At 33.0% G+C, this 15,130-nt stretch overlaps 5 protein-coding genes across 5 annotated transcripts; 1 reads left to right on the top strand and 4 right to left on the bottom strand.

Moving 5' to 3' along the window:
- Positions 1–356: 356 nt before the first annotated feature.
- On the top strand, positions 357–725 carry BX664DRAFT_325754 (uncharacterized protein; the record flags this gene model as incomplete). The annotated part of the gene is made up of 1 exon (XM_051544092.1): positions 357–725. A coding segment is annotated over one exon (203 nt), but the record flags the coding sequence as incomplete, so codon positions are not given.
- A 1,712-nt stretch (positions 726–2,437) lies between these two features.
- On the bottom strand, positions 2,438–4,353 carry BX664DRAFT_383495 (eukaryotic translation initiation factor 2 subunit 3; the record flags this gene model as incomplete). Its single annotated transcript, XM_051549118.1, has 6 exons — positions 4,298–4,353; positions 4,072–4,169; positions 3,889–3,950; positions 3,348–3,789; positions 2,568–3,282; positions 2,438–2,495 (listed from the first exon to the last, which is right to left on the bottom strand). Exons 2-6 carry the CDS (start codon positions 4,166–4,168, stop codon positions 2,438–2,440), a joined length of 1,374 nt encoding a protein of 457 aa, XP_051403415.1. The 5' UTR covers position 4,169; positions 4,298–4,353.
- A 396-nt stretch (positions 4,354–4,749) lies between these two features.
- Positions 4,750–7,096, bottom strand: BX664DRAFT_325737 (Ribophorin I). Its single transcript, XM_051544091.1, has 7 exons — positions 6,458–7,096; positions 6,164–6,367; positions 5,844–6,089; positions 5,351–5,728; positions 5,124–5,262; positions 4,937–5,065; positions 4,750–4,854 (listed from the first exon to the last, which is right to left on the bottom strand). The coding sequence occupies exons 1-7, from the start codon at positions 6,796–6,798 to the stop codon at positions 4,831–4,833; spliced, it is 1,461 nt and encodes a 486-aa protein (XP_051403414.1). The 5' UTR covers positions 6,799–7,096; the 3' UTR covers positions 4,750–4,830.
- Positions 7,097–9,350, bottom strand: BX664DRAFT_325733 (SPX domain-containing protein). Its single transcript, XM_051544090.1, has 6 exons — positions 8,982–9,350; positions 8,236–8,897; positions 8,003–8,173; positions 7,790–7,941; positions 7,559–7,683; positions 7,097–7,492 (listed from the first exon to the last, which is right to left on the bottom strand). The coding sequence occupies exons 1-6, from the start codon at positions 9,223–9,225 to the stop codon at positions 7,152–7,154; spliced, it is 1,695 nt and encodes a 564-aa protein (XP_051403413.1). The 5' UTR covers positions 9,226–9,350; the 3' UTR covers positions 7,097–7,151.
- Positions 9,351–10,508: 1,158 nt separating this feature from the next.
- Positions 10,509–13,184, bottom strand: BX664DRAFT_325725 (major facilitator superfamily domain-containing protein). The gene is made up of 10 exons (XM_051544089.1): positions 12,773–13,184; positions 12,577–12,689; positions 12,350–12,475; positions 12,032–12,257; positions 11,870–11,963; positions 11,625–11,757; positions 11,329–11,535; positions 11,143–11,231; positions 10,975–11,082; positions 10,509–10,876 (listed from the first exon to the last, which is right to left on the bottom strand). Exons 1-10 carry the CDS (start codon positions 13,132–13,134, stop codon positions 10,607–10,609), a joined length of 1,728 nt encoding a protein of 575 aa, XP_051403412.1. The 5' UTR covers positions 13,135–13,184; the 3' UTR covers positions 10,509–10,606.
- Positions 13,185–15,130: the final 1,946 nt, after the last annotated feature.

The following is a 15,130-nucleotide window of genomic DNA, read 5'->3' as shown; positions in this document are numbered from 1 at the left end:
GACTTTTCGTTGCATTTTTATTTATTTCGTTTCCTAACAATTTTCTTTTTCTACCTTCTCTTTCCTTTTCTCCACACTTTTTTTTTTTTTTTTTTTTTTTTTTTTTTTACTCCTGCGCACTTTGTTCGTGTCTCCATATTGGCTCATGATAGGTAACATATAAAATACAATGACAAGTAATGGATTCTTATTTTATTATTGTCAATTTAAAGAAATAAATAAAATAATAATAATAAAATAAAAAATAGTATAAAATACAATTAGTTACTTGTTTTATAGTTAATTCATTCTAGTGTCTACAATTTCAAGACCTCTTCTTGGTTGAACTCTCTCTTTCTTCGGATTCCATTGCACAGCCAATGCAATTCAATTATGCACAAGTACTTTTGAAGGTCCTTTTTACTGCTTGGTTAGTCTTCCTTATGATATTTCAAAATTTCTTTTCTACTTGTTTGGACTCTCTCTCTCCCTCCCATCTGTCGCTCATTGTGGTGATGTTCTCTTCAATATATATTTGCTATTTGGTTGGACTCTTTCTCTCTGTTGTTTTTTGTATCTGTAGATATTAAGATTGCCGTCTGTAGAGCCGAACTAGTAAGTTGTACAAAAAGAAGAAAAAGGATCAATCGATATTACATACAATCACTTGTTTCTTTCTTTTTTTTTTTTTAGATCCTTCTTTTTATTGTATTGTGATTGATACATTGACACTAGCGCATGATCCAAGGTAATGTGTATATGTAAAAGAAGAAAAAAAAATGAATAACATCGATGGATTACTACTCATTTTGTTGATTCTTTGTTATCTGTTAGGTATCAGAATAGTGGTCTATACAGTCAAATGTCGGATGGTCATCATTAGTTTATACTTAGCTTTTGGTCAGACGAAGATCATGGTGTATTGATCTTTGTTTGTTTACGGGCAATGGACTTGGTCGAGGATGATCAGTCTCTAGAATTGTTTATGAATCTAGTGACTGAATTTTGTGCTCAAGTAGGTGGAGGGCAAAATGCAACACGTAGGAAATTCAGTTATTGTCTGTTGATCGTGTTGTTTCATGCTGGAGTCCTTGTTAAGTCCTGACGTTTGCGGTATTTGGTTTGGAAAGAATATTGAGGATCATATCAATGACTGATAGTGGAGCGCTATACGTAAGACGATACAACTATCTTTCTTGATGATCTGAAATTGTCTGATATCTGCATTTGGCAAGCCTTTATTTCTCTCCGAGCCAACTGTTATGATGACATTGGGTTTACTGGTGGTACAAAACGTTCGATGGTGCAGCCAAGGTAACTTGTACATAGAAAAAAGGAAAAGAAAAAGAAATAAACATTGATGGATTACTGCTCATTTTGGTGATTTTATCTGTAGCTTGCTAGATTATCGTCTATACAATAATGGTGATGCAAACATTCAATGATATAGCCAAGGTAACATTTACAGTATATAGAAAAAGAAAAGGAAATAAACATTGATAGATTACTACTCATTTTATTGATTTTATTTGTAGCTTGCTAGATTCTCCTCTATACAATAAAGGCAATGCAAACATTCAATGATATAGCCAAGGTAACATCTATATAGAAAAAGAAAAAGAAATAAACATTGATGGATTACTACTCATTTTGTTGATTTTATCTGTAGCTTGCTAGATTATCTTCTATACAATAAAGGTGATACAAACATTCAATGATATAGCCAAGGTAACATTTATATAGAAAAAGAAAAAAAAAGAAAGAAAAAGAAAAGAGAGCATTGATAGATTACTATGCACTTTGTTAATTTCATCTGTAGGTTGCAAACCATTCAACAAAACCAAGATCGAATGCCTTCTACGTTGGAATGGCTCTGTTATCCAATTGAAGTGTCTGTATCAAATAAAAGTCCTACCCAAAGGTGCAAGTCATGATCGTTGTCCTGGTGATGGCATTAGTTGTGATTCTGGTCGTGTGTTCATGGATATTATCGATTATAGTGTAGTTACTTATTATTATAGTTATGTAGTATAGTTATGTAGTATAGAATATTTGTAGTGATGAAATAAAATTATGATTTCAATAGTATATTTGTACTGATCAAATGAAATTCCTTGTTCTGGAGGTCGACCAAACCTATATTTCAGCCTTAATATGTCCTACCTAGATTTAGTATATTTTTGTCATAGATTTATTGAAGTCAAAATATTTTTATAATTTCTATCCTATCTATTTAGGGGGGGGGGGGGTCCTAGAGGTCCTAGAATGCATATCTAGGCTAGAAATTGTATAGGAGTCCCCTAGACGTCATAGTAAATTTTTCCGATGTCTAACTACTACAAAATTGTTCATATGATGCATTTCGAATGTAATTTTTTTTTTTTATTTCTTTATTGTATACATGAACGAGAAAAAAAACATAATAAAAAAAAATGATGTGTAATGTATTCTTCCTATCCTAATTTGCTTCAGCTTCCAAAACAGTACCACGCTTGATCTTGCCCCAACCGATAAGACTAACAAACAAAGAAAGAAAGAAAAAAGTGAGTCCAAATCATTCATCCTTTTTTTTTTATTATATCACATACCGCCAATGTCGTTCAATCTTTCTAGACAAAGCAACCTTATCACCAACTTCAGTACAAGTAGGGCCAGTCAACACAATCTTGGCTAAATCCGCCTTGACACCAACGACACGACCACCCGTAGACACTGAACCAATATTGACCAAAAGCAATTCATTCTTAGTAAGTTTGGATACCTTGGCTTGCTTTTTATCATCTGTCTTGACACCTAACAACCGACGTAACAAAAAGTAGGAAATTTCCAATTCAGTGTAAATAGAGGGAAGAGTTCCAGGGTAACCAAGCACTTGACCGACCAAACGATCACCACGACAAAGAGTAGGATCCATTTGTGTACCAACACCAATCAGACCACCAGGAACAGCAAATTGTAGTTTATTTGTTTCAGCAGCCAATGTCAAAATCTTGGATAGAATAGGACGAGCACGAATCTTTCCTTCTTGATCCTTGATAATCACACCAGGACGTACTTCGATTTCATCACCAATCTTCAATACACCCTTCAAAATAGATCCACCAGCAACACCACCTTGTAATTGCTTAACGTCAGCACCGGGTTTGTTAATATCGAATGAACGGATCACAATCAAGCGAGGATCGGCGGTGAAGTCACGTACAGGAACGGGAATCTTTTTAGTAATGTATTCGTTAATGGCGTCAATGTTGTATTTCAATTGAGCAGAGATAGGAATGACTGGTGCACCATCAGCCACAGTACCTAATAAATTACATAAACAAAGAATGATGAGTTCATCCTAATTTTTTTTTTTTTTTGGAATTTACCCTTCACAAAGGCAAGAATATCTTCATGTTGTTCTTGAGCAGCCTTATCCTTGACCAAATCCACCTTGTTTTGAAGAATGATAACATGCTTGAGTTTCATGATTTCAATAGCAGCCAAATGTTCAGAAGTTTGAGGTTGAGGACAAGATTCGTTACCAGCAATAAGTAAAAGAGCAGCATCCATCACTGCAGCACCTGACAACATAGTTGTCATAAGAATATCGTGCCCGGGACAATCGACAAATGAGACATGACGCACCAATTCGTATTTTCCACCGCAGCCAGGTCGTTCACAAGGTGGGTTGTCTTCCTTCGCAGAACCGTAAGAACGATAACAACCAGGACGAGGACATTCTTCATTACTACATTTGTAAATCTTGGCATTTGCATAACCTAACTTGATGGTAATGTTTCGTTCCATTTCGTTTTTGAATCGCACAGTCTGTTAAAAATGTAATTTATTTTTTTTTAAACAAAAAAGAGAGAAAATGAGTAATCTATACATACATTTTCTTTCATTCCATCTTTGTCTCTATCATACCTGCACACCAGAGATAGCTTTGACAACAGTTGATTTACCGTGAGCTACATGACCGATCGTACCTATATATATAGAAAAAAAAAGTAAGAATAGAGAAGAATAAATCAAATAGAATGAGCAAATCAAAGAAAATAACTCGATGGTTCCGATCGTCTTCGATTACCGACATCCCCGATCCCTTACCGATATTGATGGTAGCTTGTTTAGAAATAACTTCAGGTGACAAAGGTGTCAACTTAGTCACGTCAATGTTGACAGTTGGGGTTTCCGTTTCAACCATACTACAACACAAGACGCAGTAAAAAAAAAAAAAAAGGTTAGTTGATATAAAAAGATGACAATATTGAAAAGAAATCACACATATCTCTATATAAATAAAAATGAGTGTTATGAAATGGTTATCATTTACCTATACTATGTAGACTTGACGAAAAGCTATCAAGAGAGAGAGAGAAAAGAAAAAAAAAAAAAAAAAAAAAAGGAAAAAGGTGAACCTGTTTTGTCGAAAAACAAGTTTTTTCGCAAAAGACTCAGAGCAGTCACCAGCCAATTTTTTTTTTTTCTTGCCTATACTGCTCAATGGGCGGGGATGAAAATGATATTTCTTCTTTGGTCAATTATATGCCTTCTGTCATGCTGATGAACTTCAATGATCGAACTATACGAATTGATTTCTTTTTTTTTGGAGAATACTGTAAAGGTCCTCACTATGTACTTGTGGAACGAAATCAAGTTAATTATTGGAAAAAGAAAGCTTGACCTCTCTTGGATAGATAAGATGACGTTATGTAAGAGGGAAATATCCATGATGCATGATAAACAAATTCAATCAAAGAGAATATTTACTTGAAAAAAAAAAAATACAATGAAGAATAATTGGAATTTTCTTTTTATTGATGTATACAAAAAAATAATGACTCAATAATCATAACTAAAAATGATCTATTCTTTTTTGAGGTTCGATTTCTATGATGGGATAATAATAAAAAGAAGTCCAGTGAGTCTATCAATCTACTACATATATTTCACTATTCAAATCACTAGTTACCTGCTTTGTGTCATTGATGCTGAAAGGAAGTTTTGAAACAATAATGCTTAGAACAAAGAGAGATAGCAAAGATGCAGAGACAACCAATGGTTTCTGTAATAATCTGTAAGTGGGATATTTGTAGGTGATCTATATTGAAGAAGGTAGTCATTAGTTCCCCATCATCATCAGACGAACTCTTCCTTACCTGAATAGGCTTTTGATGTTCATAAACTACGTTCTTCTTTTCCAAAATGATTTCATAGCGGCCAGTAGAGTCAAAATTGGTGAAGTGTTTACCTTCTTGAACATAATCTAGATCCATATTGGGATATATCTTCACATCACTATAAAAAGAGAGTAAGAAATGATGAATCCAAATAATAAACAATCTATTCTTCTAATCCATCCCCCTTCTTCTACAATGTCACTTACGTTGCACCTTCAGGTAAAACGATTCGTACACGTGCCTTGTCAATTGCCATATTTTTTGCATTATCCACAAAGTTGACATTCAAAATATAATCTCCAGTTGACTTTTGATATCGAAGAAAAGATCGAAGTTTGACATTATATCCATGATACCAGTTGTAAGTCCATCCACCAAAAACAGGATAACGAGGTTTGATTTCAAGTAAAGAGCGTGTACGTTCGTTACGGAAGTGAGAAGTAGATACGTTTCCAATTTCGTCTCTAAAGTAAGCATCTGAAGCACCTACAGGAAGTTCCAATGAGATTTCTTTCAACATATTGGTCGAACCATGGACTGGCGCTGAACGCATATATTGAGCACGGTTGAAATTGTCATCCAATCTATACATCACATACCAAAAAAAAAAAAAAAAAAAAAAGTACAATAAAAAAAAAGTAAGTATATTGAGAATCGATTCATTTGCTGTTGTAAATTAAAAGTTTTGTTTTCACTTACCCTGCACCATCGTTGCGAACTGTATAATGTTCTTCCACGGCAAGATTGTTGCCCCAATGAGATACTTGTAAATCACGTTCCAAATTGGTGACAGTAATTAAAGGACCAAGACTTTCAAAATGGCATTGAAGTTCATGATAAGCATAAGGTTCCAAGTCGTTGAGAGGTCCATAAACAAGTTTGTTGCCTTTTTGTTGAACGAGACCATCGCCACCAGTAAAGGAAACAATAAGTGCAGTAGGCACTCTATAAAAAAAAAGTGAAATTAGAAAACTATGAAGAATCCTCAAACCTGAGGAATTGATTGTTACAATACTTACTGAAGTGTAGTCTTCATTTCCTTGGAGGCATAAGGAGAATATAAATAAACATTGCCACGATAAAGAAGAAGTTGACGTGCCACTTGAGGTATTTTAGCAGGCAATGGCTTGAGTACGTGAGTGTACGAGATATGAATACCAAGTCGAATATCTTCTTGAGGTTGAAGAGGTTGGTCCAAGATTACTTTGTATAGCTGAATTTCCCTGTCAAACAATATATATATATATATATAAAAAGATGAGTAAAGAAAAAAAAAAAAAAAAAAGGACGAAGAAGAAGAGATTATATTTTACTTTTCAGAGTCAAAACCGGCTTTTTCGATAGTAAGAGAAATCTTTTGTTGTTTACGTAAGAAGGCGGTGATGGAGGCGACATGTTGTTCGATAGAAGCAGGAATGGTGTAATAGTATTCAGATACTGGTGTTTCAGCGATGTTCTTAGCCCGTATTCCAATCTCTTCCTGAACAATATGGTTACGAGCATCTAAGACACGAAGAACTTTGACGTTTTGGAAATGGTTGGGAATAGGAATAGTTGTTTTGGCGACCTGTGTTGTAGTGGATGACATGACAATACCTACCCAGCATAATGCCAGTACAATATTAATCCATAAGCGCTTTGATAATCGAGACATTATAATATCAAGAAAGTATAAAAGAACGCGCGTTTGGAATAATCAAAGAAAAGGAACAAAAGAGAAAGGGAAAAAAGAAAAAAGGCGGTAAACAAAAATGCCCTAATAAATTGATGTCAAGATATTATTGGTAGATGCCACTTGTCGCATGTCGGTATTTCAACAAGTGATCAAGAAGAACAGCATCATTATGATATGATCAAGCATAAGAGAAACCAGTAAAAATAATAATAAAGGATAATCTTTAATTCAATGATATATAAAATAAACAAATATATATATATAATAAATAAATGTATATGGAAAAGAGTAATAAATAAATAAAACTAATTAAAAAAAAAAATCTATGCTATCTACATAATAGTACAATTTTGGTGATTGTCACGATTCATCCTTGCAATTTGATCAGGTGAGAATGTTCTTCCAGTAAATGCTTCAACATCTTCAATTGCTTGTTCCCGTTCGTTTTCCCTTTTCTTTTGTTTGATTTCTTTGGGGAAATACATCAATAAAAAGTTTTGTAGAGGTTCATCCAGATTCAAAGCACTAGCAGTTTGGACAGCAGTTGGATGACGGCACATTGGGCAACTATCCATATGCTTCTTTTGCGCCTTGATCAAACATCGTACACAAAACACATGGCCACAGACAAGACGGATTGGTCTCCACGCAATACTCATGCATACAGGACATGCTATAAATAACTTGTGTTAGCCTTTTATGTTTCTTTTTTTTTTTTTTCCTCGTATATAGTACTTACAATAATCATCAGGTTGAGGAATGATCGTAGTTATTTTTTCCACTATGGCGGCACATAATAACTTGGCGAGGGTAGGTGTGAAAAATTGACTGGATCCAACAAAATCTGGGAAGCTAGTACTTGCACTAAAGTATAAAAAAATGTAATCTATATTAGTTATTTCCATAAACTTTTTTTTTTTTTTAAAAAAAAAAAAAAAAAAAAAAAAAAAAAAAAAAAAAAAAAACGTACGTTAATCCACTCCGTTTATCATGTTTCTTCAAAATCTTGGTCATAGCAGTTTGATTCAAAGCTTGATAGTGTTTCATTGTAATTAATTCCGTGTTCAAAGCCATAAATTGTTGTAAGGCAGACTTGGATGCGCCATTTTTGAGTTTCGATATCTACAAGTAACAAACATTAAGTATCACAACATTTTTTTTTTTTTTTTTTGATTTTCCTTACCAGATTTTCTCTTTGTAGTTGAGTTGTAAACCAAGACATTTGTTGTTTTGCCTTTTGTACTGAATGCATAGATCGATCTGATTCCATTTTGCCTTGAAAGATTTGAGCATCCATATAAATACTGAATATTTTTCGCCATGCATACATATCTGACTTTTGATTGGGAGATGCCTACATAAACATTGAGATCTGTCAATATGCATTGATCCTACTTTTTTTTTTTTCTAACTTACTATTTTCACCATACGCTTTTCAAGTTCATTGATATCAGCTTCAAAACGATTGGATGCTTTATGTTGTAAATGTACTGCACTTTGTAATTCTGTCATCAACATGTAAAAAAATTCATCATCTTGTTCCAATTCCACTACAAGACTTCGCATTTGTCCAGGAGATTTGGTTTGCCCTTCTTTCTTCAAAGTCAATTCTGTCAAATCACGAAGCACCCTGGCCGCTGAGCTTCTTCGTCGATTTCCGTCCAACAAAGTGTTATTGATATTGCTATTATCTGGTGTCAACATATGGGAGGGTACCATAGAGGAAGATGTAGATGATATTAAGGGTGCCGATTGATCAATGCTGCTAGGTATACTGTTATCATTTTTGCTATGGCTGATACTATTGTCATCATCGGTAACACTATGGGTAGTATATTCATCAGAATCACCGTCTGTATCTATACGCGATAAGGTAAAGAAATCAGTATTATCTTGACTCCGTTGATATTCCAAGGGTCCACGGTTTGTTTTGTCTTTGGTTGAACAAGTCGTTTTATCAATGATCCTTTCCGAGGTTTTGTCTTGATCGTTGATTAGATTCGATAAAAGTTCCATTACTTTGGTATTGCTGCTATCATAAGTAAATCGAATACAAGGTCGAATATTAGGGGCTTCACCTAATACATTTGACAGTAGAATGTTAGTCCTTGCATAAAAAAAATAAATAAAAATAAAAATAAAACATCAATTAGAGATCTTACCAGTAAAATAATATTGGACTTGAGGAGCATTGATATTGGGTGATCTAGTTGTTGTCATAGAAGAAGCTCGTTCGGCAGAGTTATCCAGACAATCATGTAACATAGAAACTGACATACCATGTTTTTCAATTTCGTCGGCTACTTTAGCGATTAACTTTTTCAGTTTCTTGTATTGAATAAGGTAAGGACGCCATTCCGAAGGGATGCTCTCAGATTCTGTTTCCAATTGCTTTGCGAACTTCATTCTTACTGCATCACATAAACAACAAACAGTAAATACACCTCCCTAACTACAAAAGGTGGAAAAAAAAAATAGAAAAAGAAAGAATCAAAAAATCAAAATGAATAAAAAAGGTTTTTTTGAAATTAACTTCCCGCACACCGGATGAATTTTTATTGGTAGTTATGAACAGCACGTGTGGGTGCTCCGTTACACTATTGTGGTAGTATGTCCACCAATAAAAAACTTCTCAAGATCAAATGGTGTTGGTTTTCTTACACCTGTCAACACGAAGAATAACATTTTTTTTTCGTCAACAAACTTGAAATACCAATCATTTGAATTTCTTCTCTTTAAAAATATGATATTTATTTATTTTTATTTTTTACATTGATCTTAGGTGATACGAATGTCCTTTTTTATGCCGTTTTAATGTCAAGGAACAAAAAAAAAAAAAAAAAAAACTTGAGCACATGGTTACATATTCGATGATATTGGTATACAGAAAGGGTGGGAATGCGCTATTTTACGCTTTCTGGATCCAACATGAAAACGTAAACTGGATAGAATATGAAGCAATATGCTAATACGATACTCTTATGACTATCATTCTGATTTTTTTAATTATTTTATAGGTAACTACTATGCTATAGGTATCATCATCGTAAACTAATATCACTGCTATACAACGTAAGAACCATTTGTCATTGAATTAGCATCGTAAAAATAGGATGATTTTATTCCTTGCTAATTCTACTATTAAAAATGAGGTTGCAAAAACTTAAATTAGGAAATTCGTGCGACGATGGACGAAGGAAAATGAATGATGCATGATAGACTGCTGGATGATGGTATGATGATCATGTTGAATAATTGTAATAATGGATGAAAATGATGAAAAATTATAAAATGATGTGTGGGTGAATGATGATGATTGGAAGATGATGCTTAGATTGTGGATATCATTACTGACTTTTTTAGATCCAAGTTTGGATGCTTACTCTCATTCTTTTTAACACTAGTGGTCATCAATCATTATACACACCAGCTGCCAAAAGCAACTATTCGTGCTAATCATTGGAATCGATCCTTCACATAGATCAGTTAAACTGTCCTCACTACACAATAAAACCAACCGTCCGCACAAATTTTGGCTATAAGATCTTTATTAATTGAGCGAAAAAAAAAAATGATGACGATTAATCTATAAAGCTGTTTGGTACAATGTATAAAAGATTCAAAAGGATATATGGTATAGAAAACAAGTTGATAAACTACTACTATAGGAAAAAGGTAGTGACCAAAAAAAAAAAAAAAAAAAAAAAAAAAGTGAACCAAATCCTACGTAGTAAAATTGCTATTCTGAACGAATAAAAAAAAAGGCGGGGGGAGAAAGAGGGGAATACTAAGCAGGTTGTTTTTCTTCATCCAATCCACTCTTTTCATCTTGATGATGCATAGATAAAGTCGCAGGAGGGGCAACGGGTCTAGGTTGGAACCTGATATTCTTCATGAAGAGAATGCAAATAAAAGCCAGTCCACTAGCTACCAGAGGAATAATGAAAACATTGTGTAAGGCTTCGTTGTAAGCATGGATGATAGGCTGCTGGATATCGGTAGGCATGTTTCTGATATATAGGTAATTCTTCAATGCATTGTACTTCCCAGCAACCGCCTACAAAATAAAAAAAAAAAAAAAAGTTAGATAGAGTTTCTTTTTTTTTATAGATATATTCTTGGAAGAGCTATATAGTTCATATCATGTAAATTTACCAGGACAGATGGATCTACCGTCGATAACTGAGCTGTTAAGAATAGTTGGAATAATGCTTGGTATATAGCAACACTAACAGAAGATGACAGAATAAGGAAAAAGTTGTTCTATAAAGAGGAAATAAAATATGAGCTGTTTTATCTTTATATTTCCATCTCTTTTCTTACCAATGATGTAGCAACTGCCATGTCCCTTTTTTCCGATGATAATTGCACTGCCAATATAACGTTTGATTGAGAAATACCAAAACAAAAGCCTGTTAAAAAAAAAAAAAAAAGAAGAATGAAAAAAAAAAAAGAGGAATATGAGTGATGGTAAGGAAAAGAAAGAAAGACAAGGATATTGATACTTACCACAAAAAGTCATATACCCAGCCTGTTGACCCCAATTGCTGTGTTCATTCACAGTATAAAAGAGACCAAAACCAAGGACGTTAATGGCAGCACCAAACACAACATAAGCTTTGATGTATGGAAAGTAAGTCAAGACAAAACTACTACCCACAGAAGCAACTATCAAACAACCCATATAAGGAAGCAGGCGAATACCAGATGACATGCCTTAATATAAAATGAAGAAAAAAAAATAGAAAAGAAGACAAAGATTAGTGATTAATATAGTAGAAGTTGAGTAGATAGGATAGACATACTTTCAGCACCAAAGACTGATTGATAATAGACAGGGGCAAAATACAAGGTAGCAATAAAGCATAAACCAAGACATATCATATACAAATATAAGATAGCAACAGATGGATTCTTGAGGATGCGAGCAGGCATTAGCTATGTAAATGTAGAATGAATAAAAGTTTGATAAATATACAGATGTGATAAAAGCAATTCTTTTTTTTTTTTTTTTTTTTTTTTTTTTTTTTTTTTTTTTTTTTTTACTTACCGGTTCTTTGGCTATCCATCCTTCAACAACCACCAATGCAATCAAAGCAACTGCAGCAGCAACAAAAGCAGCAATTGTATGTTGATCACTCCAACTAAAGGGAAAAAAAAGGATATGAGAATCAGATAACAAAAAAAAAAAAATTAAAGTAATATAATATACCCATAGGATGGACCCCAATTGAGTGCCATCAAAAGACAACATACAAATCCAAGCGAACATATGGCACCATACCAATCGATACGTTTTAGTTTTTCGGTAAAGGATGATTTTTCAAGTTTGACTGGTTCATTCAATAACAAAACAATGAGCACGAAAGCTACCCCAGAAAGAATGACATTCAACCAAAAATCCCAATGCCATGATAGATGATCTACAAATGCACCACCTAATAAAATAATAAAAGATTAGAGAAAAAAAAAATAAGAACTTTTTTTTATTAATAATCAGACCCATTTGATTTGATTTGTATTTATTTACCTATCAAGACTCCTACTCCAGAAGAGATACCATAAACAGCTGTTAATAGTGACTGAAAGCGTGGGCGAAGATGAGGAGGAGCAAGATCAGTGATGATGATAAATGCCATAGACATAATAAAGCCAGCTATGATTGATTTAGGTTGGATAATAAATAAAAAAGGTGATTAGTAAAAAAATGAAATATGAGAATGTTGCCAAACCTTTTTTTTTTTTTTTTTTTTTTACCTCCAAGACCTTGAACTACACGACCAGCTATCAATATACGCATTTGTTGTGCAAGTGAATTGATCAAAGCGCCAATGAAAAACATCAGAACTCCAAAGGTAATAACAGGTTTTCTAGAGAAAAAAGAAGATTAGTTCATGACTATTGTTAGAGAATTCTTTCCTCGTAGTATTGTCAATAGTAATGTAGAACTAACCTTCCAAAAATATCAGACATTTTCCCAGAAATAGGTTGGACAGCATTGAAGATCAATAAATAAGCAGTAGCAATCCAAGTTTGTTGATCCAAGGCATGAAGATCAGTAGCAATAATACCCATAGCAGGAGCTACAACAGTAGTATTGAGTGAAACTATCAACATACTCATAAAGAGCCCAATATAAAGAAATATAATCTTTACTTTGGAGAGAAAAGTCATTTTTGAAGATTCCAAGACAATGGTAGATGCTGATTTGTGATCGTCATGTTCATTCGGATTGTCATGTACCCGTGTTTCGAAATGAGAGGTTTCGCTTTTACTTGTATAGTTCACCGTCGTTTCTGTACTTTGTTGATCCATAAATACGTGTAAAGGAGATATATAATACAGAAGGAACAACAACAAAAAAAAAAACGAAGAAGAAAAGAAAAGAAAGAAGAAGGAAAAAAAGTCTAAAAGAAAAGGCGATCTTTTAAAAAAAAAAAACCAGGTACTTTTGATTGATTTACTAGGTTCAATTATTTAACCGAAAATTGGAGCCAATCAGATCACACCAATCGATTAGATCAAACAATAAATTGTTCTGTGTACCTGAATCCATTTCAGTAAAAAACAAAAATGTTTTGATTCATTCAAACTATATCCTTTTTTTTAAAAAAAAAAATGAGCATATTCCTACCAGAGTCTATTAAAACGAAAAGACACAATCATCATCTGCGAGAAAAGAAGAAAAAAAAGATCAAACTAACCCCCACTGATCTACGGGAAAAATATATTGCCCATATTAAAGTTTGAAGAAAACTTTTGGAGATACACAAAAAAGAAAAGAGCATGTGTTGATGTCTGATGCAATCTATGTACAAAAACGTTCATTTTGGAAATACGTTCCGTAATGTTCACAAAAAAAAAAAAAAGATCACCTGTTATGGTAATGATCTTTCTGGTTATCAAGTTGATTATCCTATCATAAGATGATTACTTGCGGTAACCTGTTTTTCTTGTTGAGGATGATGGTTCATGAAATTGGATATATGGATCAGAAAAGTAAAAATAATACAAATAGAGAGATCTTCACATATCAATAAGCATCATCGATTGGTTGGAGAATATTCGGAGAGCAAGAATCAATCAGCACAGCCCAAAAAAAAAAAATGAATATCAAACTTCATTATTTTTAATTACAAATATATCGTGATGATTGATGATACTTTTAATATTTTTTTTATTTAATATGTTCAAACATATTGAGTTTATAATAATAGACAAAAGTGATTAAACAGTGAAAATTCCTATTCGTTGTAATCATCTATCAACAGCAAAAAGCGTAATGACTACTAACGGTGTGAATCCATCAGCTTAGTAATGTCAAAAAAAAAGGATGAATATGTTTTTATTTTTTATTTTAAACATTTGAAGATGATAAAAACATGTCTAATCGATGAAAAGGTAAATAAAAGATACTTCTTTGTAGATGTGTTTTGTTCAGTACTTGGTTACTCCTTTTCCCGATACCTCGGCGTCTGATCACCATTTTCAGTGTTGAATTCCCTGTTTGTATCAAATTCATGCAACCATGTGATCATCATCCAGCAAATACAAAAAAAAAAAAAAAATTATATTGCTAATATCAAATCCCTTTCTCGATGATTACTGATGTTGTTGGTGAAATACAAACATGACATAAACAATCCAGAATTTAATAGGAATTGATCATTATGTATGTCTATTTTTGGAATCTACATAAATAGTAAAATGTTGACATGCTTTGATCAATTTATTATCTAAAATGGAAAGGGGTATTCTTTCATGATGATATTTGATAGATCAATAAAATAAAATAATCGATGAATGTAAAAATGGATAATGATGAAGGATCACTACATTCATTATACCGTAATTGATGATGATTTAGTAATACTGTAAATGGATGATCTATGATCATTGCTTTTTTTTTTTTTTTTATCGACATGATGAAAACTTTGAATCCCCTTTTATGTTTGAGATCTTGATCGAAGGAAATATTACAAAAAAAAAAAAAAAGAAAGAGAGTATCTAGAGGATGAACTATGTTATGATAATGCATGTAACAAGAAGATTATATATATATATATATATTTTATTTATGAGAACATAACTAGTATTGGATCATATCAAAAATGGAAAAGACATCTAGCTATCATCATACTTTTCATTGGATATTGAAATACCGACGGTACGTAGCGATTTTTGGGTCAAAAGTAGATTTCAATTTGTGAAATCAGAATCCGTCCTCTCTTCTCATATTCAAGGTAATGGTCATAACCTATAAAAAACTCAAACTATCCATCCATCCATCCATCCATCCATCTATCTATCT

The sequence above is a fragment of the Halteromyces radiatus genome (genome assembly GCF_025201355.1).
Source record: "Halteromyces radiatus strain CBS 162.75 chromosome Unknown BX664scaffold_2, whole genome shotgun sequence".
NCBI classification, from domain to species: Eukaryota; Fungi; Mucoromycota; class Mucoromycetes; order Mucorales; family Cunninghamellaceae; genus Halteromyces; species Halteromyces radiatus.
Note: the sequence above shows the minus strand (reverse complement) of the source record. Positions and strands in the feature narration are given on the sequence as shown.